At 33.7% G+C, this 19,442-nt stretch overlaps 2 protein-coding genes across 2 annotated transcripts in view; one reads left to right on the plus strand and one right to left on the minus strand.

Moving 5' to 3' along the window:
- Positions 1 to 16,757, plus strand: part of LOC108694876 (disintegrin and metalloproteinase domain-containing protein 10) — an 88,029-nt gene extending 71,272 nt beyond the window's left edge. The window contains exons 7-20 of the mRNA XM_018204567.1: positions 8,144 to 8,390; positions 9,794 to 9,922; positions 10,490 to 10,677; positions 11,930 to 12,070; positions 12,191 to 12,315; positions 12,669 to 12,797; positions 12,927 to 13,095; positions 13,247 to 13,416; positions 13,974 to 14,141; positions 14,233 to 14,360; positions 14,453 to 14,567; positions 14,639 to 14,773; positions 15,454 to 15,684; positions 15,812 to 16,757. Coding sequence (XP_018060056.1) covers positions 8,144 to 8,390; positions 9,794 to 9,922; positions 10,490 to 10,677; positions 11,930 to 12,070; positions 12,191 to 12,315; positions 12,669 to 12,797; positions 12,927 to 13,095; positions 13,247 to 13,416; positions 13,974 to 14,141; positions 14,233 to 14,360; positions 14,453 to 14,567; positions 14,639 to 14,773; positions 15,454 to 15,684; positions 15,812 to 16,666 — 2,930 coding nt within the window. The 3' untranslated portion in view covers positions 16,667 to 16,757. The remainder of the gene's footprint in view (positions 1 to 8,143; positions 8,391 to 9,793; positions 9,923 to 10,489; positions 10,678 to 11,929; positions 12,071 to 12,190; positions 12,316 to 12,668; positions 12,798 to 12,926; positions 13,096 to 13,246; positions 13,417 to 13,973; positions 14,142 to 14,232; positions 14,361 to 14,452; positions 14,568 to 14,638; positions 14,774 to 15,453; positions 15,685 to 15,811) is intronic.
- A 1,139-nt stretch (positions 16,758 to 17,896) lies between these two features.
- LOC108694761 (meiosis-specific nuclear structural protein 1-like) overlaps positions 17,897 to 19,442 on the minus strand; it is a 6,813-nt gene continuing 5,267 nt past the window's right edge. The window contains exon 5 of the mRNA XM_018204421.1: positions 17,897 to 17,955. Within this exon, the coding sequence (XP_018059910.1) occupies positions 17,897 to 17,955 (59 nt within the window). The remainder of the gene's footprint in view (positions 17,956 to 19,442) is intronic.

A 19,442-nucleotide genomic window follows, 5' to 3' on the forward strand; every position in this document is an offset into this window, starting at 1 on the left:
TCTCTCTCTCTCTCTCTAACTCACATTCGAAACATTTCCCAGAGAGAATTTTCTTCCTTCTCTCTCACTTTTACATTCGTAATGTACAATCTTCTTCCTTTATCTCTATTCACTCCAACTCTTCTTGCGATCATTCTGACTTAACTAGTTTCTCCCTTCAAGATTACTCGAAAAGACGACTTTTAGAATGTTTTTTGTCAAATCTATCACCTTTCAGTTAGAGAAAGATCATCACTAATATTATAACTTGGCTAAATTGCTTGTCATAAAAGTGTTTGGACACTTTAAATGTATGTCTATTTTATGTTAGATTTACCTATGATTCATTTATATTAAAATTGATCAAGTACAAATATACGAATATTTTAATTGTATTTTATGAGAGAATTCTTAGGACTTTATTAAAGTTTGAAGGCAAAATTATTACATTTATTCGTCAAATCCATAAGGTATTCACAGATTTTCTTTAAATATTCCATAGTCTGTCAGCCCTGATTAAATGAGTTAACTGTCATCGTTCGAGCTAAATGCTTTTTCTTCTACTGGTTTTCTTTCTTCGTTCTGTCTCTGTCTATGTGTCCAATCTCTCTTTTCTCAAAGTCATTTCGACTTAACCAGCTTCTTCCCTTGGGATTACTTTCAGAAGTCGATTCTCCTCGAAAGAGCAGGAATGTTTTTCTCGCGTCTCGCGTCGACGCGTACCATGTAAACGTGTAACGAGGGAATTTGACTATCGCGCGACTGTGCTGAATAATATTTCGCGAATGTGGGCGCCACGATGAATAATTGATAAATTGCCGGCGTACAGCACCATGTCGGAATACAATTGTACGTTATACACAATGTAGTGTGTCGGCGACGGACTGTAACGTGAGCTTAACACCGCGATTCCTATCGAGTGCGCGCAAGACGTTAATCTGATCAGCGTGTATAACATGCGCCATAATGCTACTATATCTGAACGGCGGATGTCGTGATAATAGAATTTGAACAATCCATCAAATAAGTACTGATTCCATAATTTAATAAAGCTTTTGATTCAAGGCTGCGTGTCGTGCTAATATTCTCCGCAGCTACGTGCATACAAAAAAATCTTAAACGGTAAGAGCTGCTGCACATATTTTCCACAACAGTAATCGTAGTACCATAAGAATTAGTCAATCTGGGTTGAAAATTTTTAACAATTCTTGATTATTGTTACGGAAAGTACATGTACGGTAGCTCTAAGCACATCAACGTTTAAAATTTTCTATTTATATATTAGATTTTCTATCTTTTACATTTTTGTCTTACATTTTTTATGTTAGGCGATAACATGAACAGTAAAGTAGCAAATTTAAACTATTGATTTGCTTACTGCTTAGATGTTACGCGATTGGTTGATTTGCTTATGTCATTCTCAAGAATGTGTCCTCAAGAGGAAATTCGATAGTTGTGAGACACCCTGTGTACATACATATATGACATGCATAATTATTCATATGAATGTAGGTCAATATTTAGCGAATGTGTATAAAATTTACTATGTTATCTGGAGCAGCTCTTTATTATTTTATATTTTTTTAATGTGTCATAGCCTTGATTTATTTTTTTATATTAATAAGCAAAAATGTGAATAATATAGCCTTATTTGATCAAAGCGAATCCTGGTGTCTAATATTTTTGCGTAAATTTTTACATTTTCTAATTTATAAACGACACTGCGTGTCGATTATTTGTTCGTCTTGAAAGTTTATTATAAACTGTAAATTATAAAAATTTACGCAAAAATATTAAGCACCAAGATTCGCTTTGATTGAATACGATTTCTTTATTGTTTGTATTTTTTTTTTATTATTTAGGGCCTTTATTTTCAATTTGCTGTATATTCATATTACAGTAAGTACTTAAAGGATACTGTATTTTTATTTTGCGAATTGATTGATTTTACGGAAACACAAATCAACACAAAATCTTGTCAGCGACAAGAGAGATGAGAGTTTCGTCCTCGTTGCGTTTAATTGCGCGTTCCACTTTTCTCTATTTATTCCTGCGTGTCTCACGGTCTAGCATATCCCGTATTTATATCAATTTTTCTTTGTTTTCCCCGACGTCGACATGCGCGATCTACTTTATCCGTTTTACGCCTGTCCAAACTGTCGCGTAGGGATGAGACTCGATTAAGCTGCGGGACGCAGATTCTTTTCTTTTTTTTTCATCTCGAGCATCTGGCAACTTGGTAGTTTTGCACAAAAGCTATCAAAAGGATGTACCGTTGGCAGTCATACGCGGACAGTTTTATAATCCTCGTACTTTTATTTGTCCATCCTCCTGCTGTTTTTTGTCCTTATTCCACGTTGCTTCTCCACGTCCAATCCATTTCAGCATTCATATTTTCCATCTCGCAATCGATACTCTCTTAAATATATCCATTAATTGCTACGCTCTTTGTATTTATCTTTCTGTTTGTTTCTATTTTTGGACCATAGAAAAGGAGTAAGGTTTTCTTAATTATGATATTTTTCCGTTTTTTTTTCTTTGTAGATGTGCTCCGTCATTACTCCGTCGTTAATCACGAATACACTATATGATATGATAATTATATCATTAGTCTACTTTTATACCATAATTATTAATTACGAGTAAATTTAATTCTTCCTTTATTCCTTCTTTTTTATATCTCGAGAAAAATATCTCTTCAACCCTCTTTTCATACTTTTTCTGCATTCCAGCTTTTTATCTTACTCTTATTACCGCTTTAATCGTTCAAAAGCCATTATCGTTTGTATGTAATCAGTACTTCCCTAATGTATTTATTAATTACTGTGCAATTATCACGTTTTTCTCGTCTTTATCTTCATTTACCCTTCGTCGGGGACAGAGTATTTCTCTATGACAATTTCGTTTTTTTTTCATTCTTGACATTCCCTGTTTCTATTCTTCGCTTTACTTGCGCATTAGCATGACCGTATTCGCGTATAATTAGTATTTTCTTAGCGTATTTGTTAATTGCCATGCAATTATCGCGTTTTCCCCGCGAATTTATTCTTATCTTATGTTCTTTGCCTTTTAGGAAAAAGAGTATCCTCCGTTTGCTCTCCTCACTTGTTTGAGATCTCACGCTCGCTCGCTTGTTGAAGATTAAGCCGCGCTTTTCGCTTTGAGCGCTCAAACGTGAAAAAAGTCGACGAAATCAAAAACGTTATCAAAAGCGTGAATACAGTAGCTTACCTACCGTCCATAATTCATTGATTCTGCATATTCCTCTAGAGAGAACATAATGTATTTATTTATAATAGCAAAATAAACACAACATCATGATTGTTTCATTGTCTTCTAAAAAAACAATCAATCTCTCTAGAGTCAATTTTTATATGCAAATATTAATCCTCCTGCAGCATCACTCCGAAATTTTCGGACATTAATTCATAATGCAGAGAAAACTCAAGTAAACGTATACAGCTACATAAACTTCATAAAAAATTTGATATAATTAAGGAGGTGGAGAATATTGAAGAAAATATTCAAAGTTTGAACATGAAACTATATCAAATGATAAAAATAAAAAATTTTACACTCTGGACAGTTGAAGGAAACAGTATATATTTTTTATGGTTCCGGACTACATAAAAATCTGAAAAAATTCTTGTACATTTGTGTAATTTTTAACAATAAGTTTTTAAAAACTGGACTGTATTTTATTTATTGTTTGCATATTGATGAAATCTAAATAAAAATTTTGAAAAAACGTGATATCGATTGTGTTCCTTAAAAGGAATAAAGTGTTACTGGAGAGTTAATAAATATAAGTATATATTTCAAGATATTTAAGTACAGTTGTGCACTCTTGTGTTTACAAAGTTACAGAAGTTATTTAGCGAATATCTTTTTAAGACTTAATAAGACGTTAAGACTTAATAACGTTTTCAATTATACATACGAAAAAGAGAGGGTTTTCCTATAAATTTGTAGAATTACATTACGCTTTAAGATGCCCGATTGTAGATCGTAATCTGGACAGTATCCGCAGAGCGGAAAATCTGACCTCGACCTGCGTCAAAGCCACGGCGCGGCGATCGAATTTAATCCGACGATAGCCCAGTTTCTCCTCGTGTTTCCTACGCGTTTACTTTTCCTCCTCGTTTCTCGACCAAAGGTTCACTATTGAGCCTCTCGCGGGAGGTCCACTTTCCATCAGCGATCTCTCGTTGAGAGAGAAAGAGACGACGCCGCACATCGATTACGTTTCTCAACTCGTCTACGGGGAATCGCCGTTCGCGCTTAAGCTATCGCGCGAAATGGGATCGAATTAGCCACGGAAGCTTCGTAGATTGGAAGAGGAGAATTCTCGGTTTTTTTTTCTAGAAAAACGGATTGCGAAATTCCACCTGGATCTGAAATTCGCTAGGCATCTCGACATCGTGCTGCTGTCTCTTCCTCAGCTCTAATCGACGACGTTCTTGCGGTCTGGAAAAAGGAGCAATCGTCTTCACAGCGTACCTTAAAATCACCGGTATTTCAGCCACGAATTCTTTGAGCAATACGAGAGCGATTTTAGCTTGTTAGAAAAATGATAAGACTTTTAATTTTTCGAAAAGGTTATAAAAGTGCAAATTGATAATGAGATCTTTTCTGTCTTATTTGATTCTAATTCGCTCTGAAATTTCTTTAATAGTAATCTGATATTTGCGAATCCAATGTACTTTAAATTAATGTTTAGAGTACCTATGTTTGTTTAAAATTAACATAATTGAATGATTATTTAAGGAATAATAGCGCGAATAAGGATTTGATTAAGTTTAAATTCGAAGACAATTTTTATTTTATGATATAATAATTCGTGATACATGTATAATTAGATATATAAATATGATGTATGGATAAATAGATAGCAGTATTACAAAATTGTAAAGATCATGACTTATATTTTTGCTAAGGGAAAATTGACAAAAATTAATCACAGAAAACATAATGAAAAAAATTCAGAAAACTTGAAGATATATTATATACATACTTTGCATAAAAGTGAATTTATCTTTACAAAGAAATAAAGAAACATCTCAATATTAAATCTTGTTCTCGTTGTATTTGCTCGACTTTCGAGGGAGAATAAGTCTTACATTAAGATTACATTTAAAAATAAGTGACACGCCAGATTTTGCAAATTTAGTAAATTTAATTTTTTTATCAAAATTTTTTTATATAAAATTTGCAGATTTAAAGATAATAACTACAAGAAACATTCATTGAATTTTATATGTTAGTATAATTTTCAAATTGAATTCAGCTTATTTCAGTAGTTTTTCATTGGCAAAATGGTTTTTAATTTAATATTAATAATTTATAATAATTTCTTTATTTTTATATTAAAATTTTTATTTAATTTCCACTCAGTGAAACTTTTATGTCATCTTTTCGTGATTTAATTTTTATCGGTGATTCTTTTAATAATTGAAGTAGAGTCTCGATACTATATTTAATTTTGATATTACATTTTAGATATAGAATAATTGACATACAATCACATTTCATTGTTTAAATTCGTATAAAGGTAGAGATTGTTTCCAAATATAGGCATTGAAAAATTTTATCAACGTCATGTAGGATAATATCTTTACTTATACATTTTTCACTTCATGTTTAATTTCGTATTCTTATTTTTTGTTTAATTAACTCTTTGTTGACATATTGAGTGAACCACCCACAAAATTATTTTAACTCTCTAAGACTCAATTTTCTTTTATTTTGTAGAACAAAAATATAATGTTTATAAAAAAAAATCTCTGTTTTTTCAATTCCCAAAATAGCTTACATTCAATATGCAAAATAAATACCCTTTATCCAAAACCAACTTACAAACTAATTTTTTTTTAAAGTATCATATCTGAACAACAATTCTGTAAATTTTTAACTTTTAATATTGAATTTTTTAAAAGTTACAATTTTTTAAAGATTTTACTCGTTTTTTCTCTATTCATTGAACTCAAGATTTTTTTTCACAAAAACTATAATGAAATTTCAATCAAAACCTATTTGAATGTTTTCTACCTTGAAATTGATTCGAAAGTCGATTCCTAATTTTTTTTCATATTGATTGGATTTTTTAAAATAAGAATGTCAGTTGTTTAAATATTGCCATTCAGTATGTCAAAAAGTGATCAAAAAAAGAGGTGTGTCAATGAAGAGTTAAATTTTATCGAAATATGTTTTAAATTTTCTTGAAAAATCAGTATTTTCAATTTATTATTTCAAGTTGTAAGTTACAAGTTTTTCTAAAAAAAAAATAATTTAAAAGATGATACGCTTAAATAATAAATTAGTTTTTTGTAACATCTGACATGTTTTTATTTATGTGCAAACTACTTCCTTTTGCGCACGGCAGTTAAATTATTCCGCGATATAAAACCTCTCTGCTGATTGTCCCTTTTATCGGATAGAGTATCGATTACCATGAAGGGTGAACTTACGGATCGACCGCGTGCCAACAACGAAAGGGATCCAAACAATTACTTGTAGGAAGTAACACACGACCGTAAATTTCTCCGACTTTGCGATAGTACTTTAGTCGATTTATCTTTCCTCCAGCGATAGTCCGGAATATCGTCTATGATTGACGATTGGAATTCCTGGAATCTACCCACGTTCTACCCGGGAAAACTCGAGCCAAAAGACTCGATTCTCGGAGGTCGTGATTTTCCGGAGCGTCTTCCATTCAACTTTCTCTGCCGTCCCTCAATTTACAACGTCTTTACAAAATTGTACCTGAAGTAGGGTACATGCATATTTGAGCGACGGTTCCAGTACATACTGCTTTTTCCAGACAAATTCCAATCTTTCCGTTATTATCGTACTCGAGTCTGTGCGCATTTTATCGTAGAGAGAAAGAGAGGGGGGGGGGAAGTAGAAAATAAAGTAAAATGTAAATAAAGTAAAATGTAAAATAGTTGAACTTTGCACTCAAATGTTTAAATTTTGGAATTTAAACATTTTACATAAAATGTCAATATATATTAAGAGATTAATGTATTTGCTTAGAGTAGAGTTTTCTGTTTAGATTCATTTTAGAAACTTAATTATTTGATAATATTATTTCACTGTCTACTTACATCCGATTAATCCATATTATTTGTACAAGATTTGCACACGTTTTATGCTGAAATTATGCAAAGCTACGTCATACATTTAGCAACAACGATGAAGCAAATAGAAAGAATTTCTTATTCGTTATCGAAATGGTAAACTTCGATTTCAAGAATTTTCCACGGAAATCTGTCGTTTCGTTCCGGAAGTTGAACCGCTTGGATGGAATTTGCACGGCGCGAAGCGAAACGAAACGAAGTTATGGCTCATCCCCGGATCCTAAATACCCGGCAATCCTTTCTAATTCCGTCCAAAAAGTTATCATACCATCTCGCCTCGCACCTTCGCTAACTTTGGCGAAGTCGCAAAAATTTTATAAGAAATAATGAAAGCACAACGACACTGAGAACGAAGGCTTTTACAAATATAATTAACCCCGACGGTGACTTTTATATGTACCGTGGGAACAAGTCTCCTGCCGCCACGATTCGTCCTCGTATTTTCGCAGATTTAAAAGGGGTTGTATCACCATACATTCAACGCGAATTCGTCTCTGCAGAAACTTTTAATAATAAGTTTAGTAATCTTCATTCTTACGAGCGTTATTAAAATACGGCAAATTGCCATGGAAAAATACTATTAACATATTTTGAATTGTCAATGATTTCTCTCTCATACGAGTAATGGTAAAAACTGATGTGTTATTTTATTTATAATGAATTAAATTATTAAAACCATATAAAACGGATAATTAACTAAATGAGAATTGAGTTTTAAACAAAAAATGTGAAAGTATAATTATTCTATATGATTATATAGATTGTATTATATCTATATACAATATTGTGTATTTATATATATATATGTATATTTATTATTGTGTATTTATATATACATGTATATATTAATATACATATATATATTAATTAGTATTCACGAGTTTAAATATTCTATAATGGAGGAAGATCTTAAAAGTCGTCAGTTATGATAATTGAATCTATATGATGCAAATGATCCCTTTTTTCTCGATAAATTCGATTACTGAGTCTTTATTAACCGACATCGCATTCTGTTCTCTTTCCAGAGGACGAGAGTGCCGTGGTGCAGGGTGTCGTTACGCAAGATGGTCTCTTCGACGGCAGTGTCGTGACCAGATTCGAGGAGTATTACATCGAGCCAACGAGCAGGTATTTGAATAAAAATGAAGACACGTCGCCGCCCTATCACAGCATAGCTTATCGTACCTCCGATGTTACCACCCCGCCACATCCATTACCCTGTGCCAGTCATCAGCTGCATCAAGAGAGATCTCTTCGCGATTCCTTCGATAGGTGAGTTCTATCTTGCGCTCTTGAATTTCTAAGCGATGATTATCGATGTAGAGATGAAAGTATAAATCGCCTTCCAGATCGTATAATGGGTTTTAAAATTCATAGATGATTTTTTATGCTGTTTTTTTATCAAATCACATAGAAATATCGATTCTATTACTAAGAAAAATGATTACAATTGATCTTTTAGTTTAGCTTAATAAGAAATGGTTATCTTTAATAAAGAATATTTTCTTGGCAATAATCTTAAAATATACTTATTACAAATTTAAAAAAAATCATTATTATGTACTCAAAATAAAGAATTTATTTTTTTGAAGAATATTATAAAATTTTATTATATAAAAAAATGTATAATAAGCAAATAAAATTTGTATTAATTTAACAATCTTGATTAAAATATTAAATTTACTAAAATACTACTAAAATACAGAATATATTTGAATAAATTTGATGCTTATGATAAACTCGAAAACAAATTTGTGAATGTATGAACATTTGAAACACTTTTGAAACAAGTCATATTTAGATACAGTGGCGTATTCAGATTTCAGAATGCGTTATATAACATGAACTATATGCTAATGCATGCTAATATCTTTATAAGTGCACTTTGAATACAGTCAAATATGTATAGTTTTATGTTTACTTTTATCGTTTTTAGTTTACGATTATTCGCGAAACTTTTTATTTTATCTTATATGATAGACTTAAAATTTGAATTGTGGTAATATATAATTTTTTGTCGATAGGCATGCATTTATATTTAAAATAATTTTCTAGAATGCATTTAATTTATTTGAAAACATTTTTAAACATTAAGATGCGAGACTTTGTTTTATGATCATATTAAGATAATTTTTCGTAAAATACTTTATTTACTTGTATAATTTATACACTGAGAAAAAATGCTGTTGATTCAATTAAAATCTATATTACAGGCTGTTACTAACATAAGTGATTAATTTATGTACATTTTTATTGACAAAGGCATAAATTATTATTTCAATAATCAAAGCGTTTATGTCAATAAAAATATATATGAATTAATTACTTATGTGACAGTCCGTCATGTAGATTTTAATTGAATTAACAGCATTTTTTCTCAGTGCATATTTTATAATCAAGTATTATTTATGATAAATATAACTGATGAAATGGCTACGCTCTTATTAAGATATTCTTCTAAGTGCTTATGTTCTCTCGTATATTTTCTACTTTATGAAAATACATTCGCGAAGAAAATGATAAAAGAGCATATTGTTGGCAAACGCGCTATAATTTAGACACGTGTAGAGGAAATTCCCGCCGGCCGGGATTATCATATATTATGCGTTCTATGTCAGTCTTCATATGGCGGACTTTAAATGTAAATTTAAACTTCGCGATGTCTGTTCCTCTAGATATAGGTACAACAATTCTCAGGCATTCTACGAGCCTCTTCTCGGCGAACACATTGCTCTCTACTCCAGGGAAAACAATGCGAGAGTGTTAACATTAGAAACGAATAATGACGTTGAATACACGGACGCGTAAGTATCTTGCATTTCGAGTAAAAAACATATCGAATCTTTTTCCTGATTAATGCGCACAAATAAATATATTTCATCATACATTGCGCTATTTTTCAAAGTGTAGGAAAGTTTAAATTAGGTCGTATCAGTATAAAAAGTTTCAAATATTTATTTAAAAAACAAAAGAATAAAAATAATCAATTTCGTTTTTAGAAAAACTGGACGTATACTTAAATGTTTCTTTATGTTACAATGGGTTCTTTCTCCTCTCTTAGTTTTTTATTTTTTATTTTTTAATTTAAAGAAACGTGTATGCTATTTTTCTGAAAGAAGAAATTGATTAAAGTTATTTATTTGATGACGGGAGAGACAATGAGTAACACGGAAGAGACGAGTTTTACTCTAAATTCTAATAGCTTTGTCTCTCTTCTGAGTCAATTCACGTGTCAATTATTAGTGAAGTACCGGCATCGTATGTGCCTCCGTCGACAAAAGTTAAAATAGAATTCGGAGGAGTTTGGAAGTCTGTGAGGAACATGGCGTTTTTCATCGAACAATAAAAGCGACCTTATTTCCCGTCCGCAGCGTGAGCGGCAGAGATAGGATCGCGAGGCATCTACACAAGCGTGCGACGGTAGATCCCCGGAAAACTACCTGCATGCTCTACTTGCAAGCCGACCATCAGTTTTTCGCGCGATACGGCACGGAGGAAGCCTGTATCGAGGTGATGACGAGGCACGTACAAAGAGTCAACTCCATCTACAAACACACAGGTGGGTGTTCTTCCTCGCGGCGATATACCGCGCGCACGAAGCACAGTGAGAGATGATCTAACAATTTTCACCACGAGTCGGGAAAACGGATGTAGCGAAGACCGAAGGGGAAAAAAGTCGGGGAAATTGAAAACTACTTGAGGAACGTGAAAAACGTCAGGAGAATCTAATTTAAAATGGCCAGAGAATATTGAGGATGCGAGGAAAAAAGCGAAAAAATTCAGAGGCTTTTAAGGAATGCCAGGGAAACTTTACGGGAATTATGAAAATTTTTTGCAATTTTACAATTCCTACCGTGGTTGATGATATTACGAGGGAAGAATTATTTATTCGATTTTGATTTGTTGATATTTAAATTTATATTTATTTATATTTTAATATTAAGCGCAATTAAGCGTTATGTTTACACAGAAAAAATACGATAGAAATAATAAATTAATTTTCTTTGTATGTCGTTGTACGCGTATAAGTCAATTTTTTTTTGTTTTTCTCATTTATAATTTTGTTACACTCTAGTAAAAGCGATGGAATTATTAGATGAAACTTGCGAAAACCGCTTGAAAAGCAAATAATTAGCAAACATATAACTAGAGGAAATAAAGTAAAATGCAGTTTTGGAATATTATTCATGTGAATAATTCAATTTAATGTTACTTAAATCCATAATAATATTAAATTTAATTCAAAAAACATTGATTGTAAAATATATAATATAATTAATCTTCATCCAGTAAAAAATGTAATTCTAAAAAATATTGAGTCTCGTATTTTTTTTTCGCACAAAGAGAGATACAGTGTAATTTTGTGAATGTTAAACGAGTAGCATAAAATATAATTAAGAAAAATAAATATGTATATACATATTTTTATAATACAAATATATGTAAAATTGTTTATATTTCGTAATTAATGCGAGATATGTTTTTAATGCTTCTTATGATAAATATCAATTTAAAATCTTTCGATAAAATGGTTTTATTACTTGATATCATTGTAAAACATATACTGATCTATTTATTTGTATGTACAGTATTTTCATTACCGTACTGTTCCATTATGTATAACACACACTGAGTTCTAAATTACACGCGAATTACTCTGTTTGGACCAGAGAACGGTAATCACATGGGAATCGTCAATGTGAGGCGCAAGAAACAGAACTAGAATAATACACGAGTTTAAGTGAATTATTTAGTTCTGATGAATATGCAATTTAAGAAACAACTAGTGTTTGAATCATGTCTCTTTTCAGATTTCAATCAAGATGGGCGGCCGGATAACATCAGTTTCATGATTAAACGCGTTAAGGTGCACAGCGAGGATGCATTGAGAGATCCTCATTATCGTTTTCCGGGCAATTATGGAGTGGAGAAATATTTAGAGCTCTTTTCAGGTAAAGACCTCGTTGCCGTTCTTTGTTAATAATCCGCAATACGGCGTAATGTCGATACGTCAATATACGCGAACGAGGGGATTGTACTATACTAATACATTGATGTTTGCCTTGTTATAGAGGAGGATTATGACGCATTCTGTCTGGCTTATATGTTCACGTATCGGGATTTCGAGATGGGAACTCTGGGTTTGGCATGGACAGGCGATCTCAAGAATGCTGGCGGCGTATGTGAGAAGAACGGGGTATGCGTAGCGAAATATATTAGTAGACCTTCATAAAAGAAATGTTGATTATATTTTTTATAAATAGTATGATAACAATTCTAAATTTTAAAGAGAATTAATTATATTAAATTATAATTATATTAAATTATATAATTAATTATATTAAATTATACTTTTAAAAAAATTACAACAATTTATTTATCTTCTACTCTCAACATTATATATTCATATCCCATTCATGGTGGTGATCAGCTGATCTACTCCGATAAAAATTGATTTCTTGTCGCATGATTTTTTTTCGTGATCGCTAAAACGTAAATCGCTGCGAATATGAAGTTTGATGAAAAATAATTATTGAAATAATGTTATAGCATTATCGCGGCAGCATGAAGTCATTAAACACCGGCATAGTGACCCTATTAAATTACGGGAAGCACGTACCGCCTGCGGTCTCTCACGTTACTTTGGCTCACGAGATCGGCCACAACTTTGGCTCGCCGGTACGTACACTTCCGTTAGTTACGTTCAAAACGGCGTGTTCCACATTCCGTGGTCTTGTTATACAATGTTGTCCCGTCAATAAACGAATGATGCGCATGTCGTACATCTCATTGTTCTTTTGCGTTCAGCACGATCCGGAACAATGTACACCAGGCGGGGAGGATGGCAACTTTATAATGTTCGCTCGTGCTACCAGCGGGGACAAGCGTAACAACAATCGCTTCAGTCCATGTAGCCTGAATGCCATAAATCCTGTGCTTAACAGCAAGGCACGGTCTCCAAAGGGATGCTTCACCGGTGAGTTTTATACTGTGGGAGTAATGGCGAACGCAATATATCGTTACGTCGTAGTGAAACGAAATTGATCGAACCAGCTCCTATCTGTTCGTCCAATTATTCTACTCTCGTTTGCTCTAACCCTGGCGGTACTCTGCATTGTTTATTGTAGAACCGCAAGTATCGTTGTGCGGCAATGGCGTGGTGGAGGAGGGCGAGGAGTGCGATTGCGGCTGGGAGGAGGATTGCAGGGACTCGTGCTGTTATCCCCAGCGCCGTTATCCACCGCCCGAGGAGACCCCGTGCACTCTCACACCGCGTGCGGTGTGCAGTCCTAGTCAAGTATGTATGACGCTTGTAAAAAATGCGAGTTGGACTGTACTGTCGAGGGAATTTTAGGACGGCTTTCCCTCCTCAAAATTTAACTCAAAGCCGCGCTTGCGCTTTTTCAATCTTTAATATTAAATGCTAAGTGTTCAAGCGTCTAAATAAATTTTTCAAACACTTGCTTGTCCAGTTGTATATTTAAAGGTTCATTCAATTGTTTAAATATTCAAATAACAGAATGCATATATAAATGTAGTCACATTTTAATCAATTTTTTATGAAGCCATTATATCTTTAATATTTGATAAAATTTCTGTTACACAAAATTGGGCATATTTATAATGTGACAAGCAATGTGTTTAATAATTGACATATAGTATTTTATGTAAAAGATATTAAGATTCGCTCGTATATATTCATCACTCGTTTATTTTACCGAAAATTAATTAATTTAAGTGATATCCTATGAAATTTACTTTAGGTAATTTACTCACAGACATAACGTAATTACATGGCGCATCGTGCGTATGACATGATGTAATTTCAACGGCTCTATTTGCTTTCCTTTTCAGGGTCCGTGCTGTACCAGCGAGTGTAATCTCCGTTTCGGAGACAAGTGCAGAGATGACAATGGCTGTCGCGATGCGAGCTTCTGTGACGGTCGTTCTCCGTACTGTCCGCCATCCATTAACAAGCCTAATAAGACTATCTGTAACCGTGAGCTGGTTTGCTTCATGGGGGTAGATATTAATCCCATTAAAAACTACACACGTTCTTTCTCATTAAATGAACAAATATGATCTCACGTGCGTGAAACTTGTGTTTCAACAGGAGTGCACTGGCAGCATTTGCTTAGCATACGGATTGGAATCTTGCCAATGCATACCAGGCCCGAACGATCCACCGACGAAGGCTTGCGAGTTATGTTGTCGACTTCCCGGGGAAAATCAACCATGCTTGTACGTTTAACTCATATTATTTTGTCGATCGATTTATGTAAAAATTTATTAAATTTATTAAATTTATTAAATTAAACTTTTTCCTTTGGTAGATCGTCTTTTGATTGGAATTCCCCACCGTATGATATTCCTGATATGTTCTCAAAGCCAGGAACTCCATGTAACGATTATAACGGCTACTGTGATGTCTTTCAAAAATGTCGCGAGGTAAGTAGAATTTGAATATGGAAGGTCGTGCGAGTAGTAGATAACAGCGCTAATTAAAATATTTTATTTAGGTCGATCCAAGCGGTCCATTAGCAACTTTAAGGAAACTCTTATTATCCGACGAGAGCCTCGCCACTTTTAGACGGTGGGTCGCTGAACATTGGTATGCAGCCGCTCTGATAATTTTAGCGGCGATATCGTTACTAGTATGTATAAAAAAATTACATTTTCTCTAGAAATAATGTATTCAAAAATTATTTATTTTTAAAATTAAAATTTAGATTCCTAATTTTTCTGTTGTTTAATAATTTATTATTTTTAATCAATAAATAGTTCGCGGGTGAGATTGTTATCTATAAAGTAAACGTGTTTTTGTAAAAATAAGCGCAAGAAAACACTCAGTCTACATATTTATATATATTAAAAATGTTTAGTATCAGAAACAACTAAGGAAAAGAGAAAAATGCAATGAGAGTCAGTGTAGGGATACATAAAAAGTAGGTTATTACTAATAATAATAATGTATGTGTTTGTTATAAATAATTGAGAATTAATTGCTTTTTACAAAAATTCTAGCATTACATTATACCTTCTCTACACACCTACATTTGATTAAAGTATTGCGTAGAAACAAATATTCTTGTAGCTGCTAGATAATCTTTAATTAAAGCTTTGCATAAAATAATAATTTGAATTTCCTTTGTAAATTATATAGTTTTTATTAAAAACTAAAATAGTACGATTAAAGAAATATATATATTTATATACGATAATAGTATCTTATTGATTCATATTTATAAATTATTATTAATTATTAATAAATTATTAATAAACTAATCAAATGAAAATTCATTTACGATATAAAGATTTTATTTTCTTCTTTTAGGTAGCAAGCATGAGATTACTGGGCAAGCGACCGGACTTGAAGCTAAAGTCTGTCACGATTATCCATAGTTCTACGACGGAAACGGTACGACTTCCGCCGGAAGGTACGGAAGGAGTAACAGTGCATCCACCGGCGGTACGTGCCAAACTTCCTCTTAGCAGAAAGGTCAGGGAGAAGAGGTGTCATCGCAAACATAAAGATGGTGGCCACACCGACAAGTCTAACAATAAGGTAAAATTAATTTAAAAAGAAAATAAATTATTTTTTAATTTAATCATTTAAGTACTAATATATTAATTTGATATTTTATATTTTTGAATTTAAATACTTAAAATAAATTTTTTATTTGTATTTAAAGGATATCAAAAAGAAACAAAACCAACAAACAAAGAGATCGTCTACCGGGCAGGTCGATGACTTTGCGCGAAAGCGACCAGCTGAAGTTTTGGCTGCTGTAACTCAAGAGAATAAACGGAAGAAGATTACATCTATTAGAGATAAAGGACAAGGGACTAGCAATAATCCAGGCGGAAGCAGCGGCGATAACGATAAGAGAAAGCGTAAAAAGCAACATAGAAAGGAAGTAATTGACTACTCGGCAATTCAAGCGGATAAGGAACCGGAAACGAACGCCGATCCTAAGAGTAAAGTGCGTTCTTGGTTATTGGCATCTTCGCAATGTCGACCGGAAACCGGTGCACGGACCAACATTAACGGTATGCCGAAAAGTAAATCGACCCCGGTAGGTCTAACAGCCAGTGGAGGGGCGGTGGGGTCCAGAGTGCCAGTGTCAAGACAACAGGCATTAACGTCCACGCGACGTCCTGGAGTGGAGACTGGAAGAGCGGAACTAAAGAACTCATTGAATTCCCTCGCCAGGAAGGAACGGGCGAGGCTCCAGGTGGTATATAAGCCACCGTTCAGATTCAGCGTGAAGCTGCGCAAGTCCGACAAGGTGGCGCAAGCACCGGCCACGGCCGTGAATCATACGAATGCGAATAGCAGAACGAAGTTACCGAGAACTGGAGTGTTGCTACGAACAGCGAAGAGGAAGGACCGAGTCAGAATAGGCAGAGCACGACAGATAGCCCCTACTGGCATCGGAAATAGCGGTGGCGATCTGCCGGAACCGGCCAACTCCGACTTACACACTGTACCCTCCGATTTGGAAGTATTATTGTCTGAGAGCGAGTTTCTTTTCTCGGATACGTGACCATGGATAATGAACGTATTTGAGTTCGTTTCGAGTCGCTACGCGACTAAGTAGCTCTTGCATATTTTCATCCCTTATATCCGTGCGAGAATAGATAATACTTTAGGATGCGCGAAATGATAGATAGTTTCGCGTTGAATTGTTAGCTCGTGTGTGGAAGAATCCCGTCCGAGAACGTGGAAGGGAAGACTCGCTTAATTGATTTGTTGCCCGATTTATCGAACGTTATAATTCGTTTTTCCTTCTACTGTTTGTCACTCTGTGCACATCAAAACAAAAAGATGTTCTGCATGAATTCATTCTTCCTTTCCGCATCTCTAGAGTGGAACGATAGTGCGGTGACCAATCATACGTTTGCGAACATTCGCGCTGTCCTCGACGATGCTACTCACGCGCGATTGCGATGAACGAAATTTGCGCTTTGATGACGAACGTATGGCATGCGCCGATGCTAGTTTTTCGACGATCAAGCCAGTTTTCTTCTTCCAAAGAAAGGGGCCAAATCCAGTGTTCAAAGCGACTGGTGTAAACGCCGCAAGTATATAAATATTGATCTACTTATCTAATATTTTCCGGAGCTAATGAAAGCAAATTACGATTCGTTTTTGATGGTAGCTTTAAATTTTCAGGGATCAGTGCGCAGCATTAATTTCAAAATGCAATGCGATACTTTGGGATGTCGAAAGTAATGCTTTATCTTAAAAGTCTCTTTACACTGTGCCTGTGCTGTTACTCTGTACTCTCTTTTTTGACGCTTAGAAAAAAATTACGTCTATATTGCGTAATTTTCAATTAAATGGCGATATATCAGTTGTAAGAGGATGACAAAAGGTTAATTGCGTCGACAGCCTTGATTGACTAACTTTTATTAGTCGCTCCCTTTGAAATTGTAGCCCTAATTATAATGTAGTCATAATAGATACTACGTTACAGTCGTTGCTATGATACGGCTATAAAATATTCTATATTTTAATCCTAACTATAATATAGCTATTACGTGCTTTATATTATAGCCCTAGCTATAATGTAGCTAAATTACATTATAATTGTAACATTATATCTTTAGCTATGATATAATTAACATGTAATTCTATATTATAGCTACTGTTATAATGTAACGTATTAGCTACAGTGTTTATTCATAGCTAGGGCTATTGTATCGATGCAGAGGAACAAAACTTAGCATACCACGATCAGAACTGATCTGACGTTAATGGGAACCGTGAAACGTCAGGCAGTTCCGAACAGATCGTCAGAAGGTTTTCTTGTTTCTTCGCCGCCCGATCTGCCTGTAACGTTATAATATTATAACGTTATTATTCACTCGTGGTTCCTATTGTCGACAATTCCTAATTACATTTCATGAAGCATCTTATCGGATATACTTTGCATCTTTAGGACGTTCGCGAGAAATTGTGAGACGAACCGACAGATTGCTTATATTTTTAAGATTGTACAAAATATTTTCATTGAAAATATTTTCATCCATTATATCGAGTTTTAGCGACACCGACTTTTTAACTTCTTTTGCTCGTGATTGTTAACAGAGAACATGTTGTTTCTTCTATTTCATACTTAATCTTCAAATCCAATATGTGGTGTTATTATTTGGTACTTACGCCTCTTTACATACCTAATTGCATTTCTGAGTGTTCTTCCATTTAATTGTAATGCTTTATCGCTCAGACATTCCTATTTATTCTGCAAAAGATGAGTCGATTAATTAGACTTGATAGATAATTGCTTTTTCATATTTAAATTTTTTTCATAAAGAAATCTTTGTGAAAAAATATCCACATAATATACTATGTATTTTATTATACCACGTATATTTTATACTGTGTTTATTCTATTATACAGGGGGATATTCTATTATACAGGTGTTTCTAAAATTCATATATTTACAAAACAGACTTCTATCGATTCTACTTAATTAAACAAATTCTTTTGCAACGCATTGTCGAATGTGTTTGTCGAATTAAGTTCCTTGCGCTCGCGGCACGTGCACTCGAGCTAAAAGCGTATCTCGGTATAGAATATTCGCGTGTTCGCGTTTTACGAGTCAGCTTCATGTACATTCCTCTCGAGTGTCGCCGTGATCTCCTGAGCTGCCACGATTTCATTCATGACGACAAAATCGCGATAGCCGGCTTGATTAATCGTTATGAAATCGACTAAACTAGCTCTTATTAGCCAACACGTATGAGTACGGTTAATGCATCCTCTTTAAGATCCGTTTACGATCGCCGACTTCTGATACTGTCAGCCTGACGCGCCGAAATGTATGAGAAGTCGTTGTATATGATAAAATAACAAGTCGGATCGATACGGACTCGATACTCAAGGATAATAACATTAATAATATTAATACGCTCGTTGGCGGCATTCATTTTTGTATAATATCATTCCTTAACAACAAGTATTATTCAGCGAAAGAATGAGAAAGATAAAGATAACGTAAAAATAACTAGCTATTTTACGTATAGATTACTAAACGATATAAACAGGGTCTGATAGGTTTTTTTTTTAACTTAATTGAAGCTATTTGATTAAAATTATTAACATCGCTATATACTTGCATAATTTAAACTTGCGTAAGCAAATATTTCACTAAAAATCTATACCGTTCGGAGTTAAATGAATTAGCTCTTCCGACGAATGAAAATTTATCTCTGAACTGTGTACTATTTTGAATTAAAGAAAGCTGAATTAAAGAAATTATTGATTGAATTTTATTTATCTTTTAAAGAACGTGTCGATCAGTTATATATATATG

This window comes from Atta colombica, unplaced genomic scaffold, assembly GCF_001594045.1.
Source record: "Atta colombica isolate Treedump-2 unplaced genomic scaffold, Acol1.0 scaffold125, whole genome shotgun sequence".
NCBI classification, from domain to species: Eukaryota; Metazoa; Arthropoda; class Insecta; order Hymenoptera; family Formicidae; genus Atta; species Atta colombica.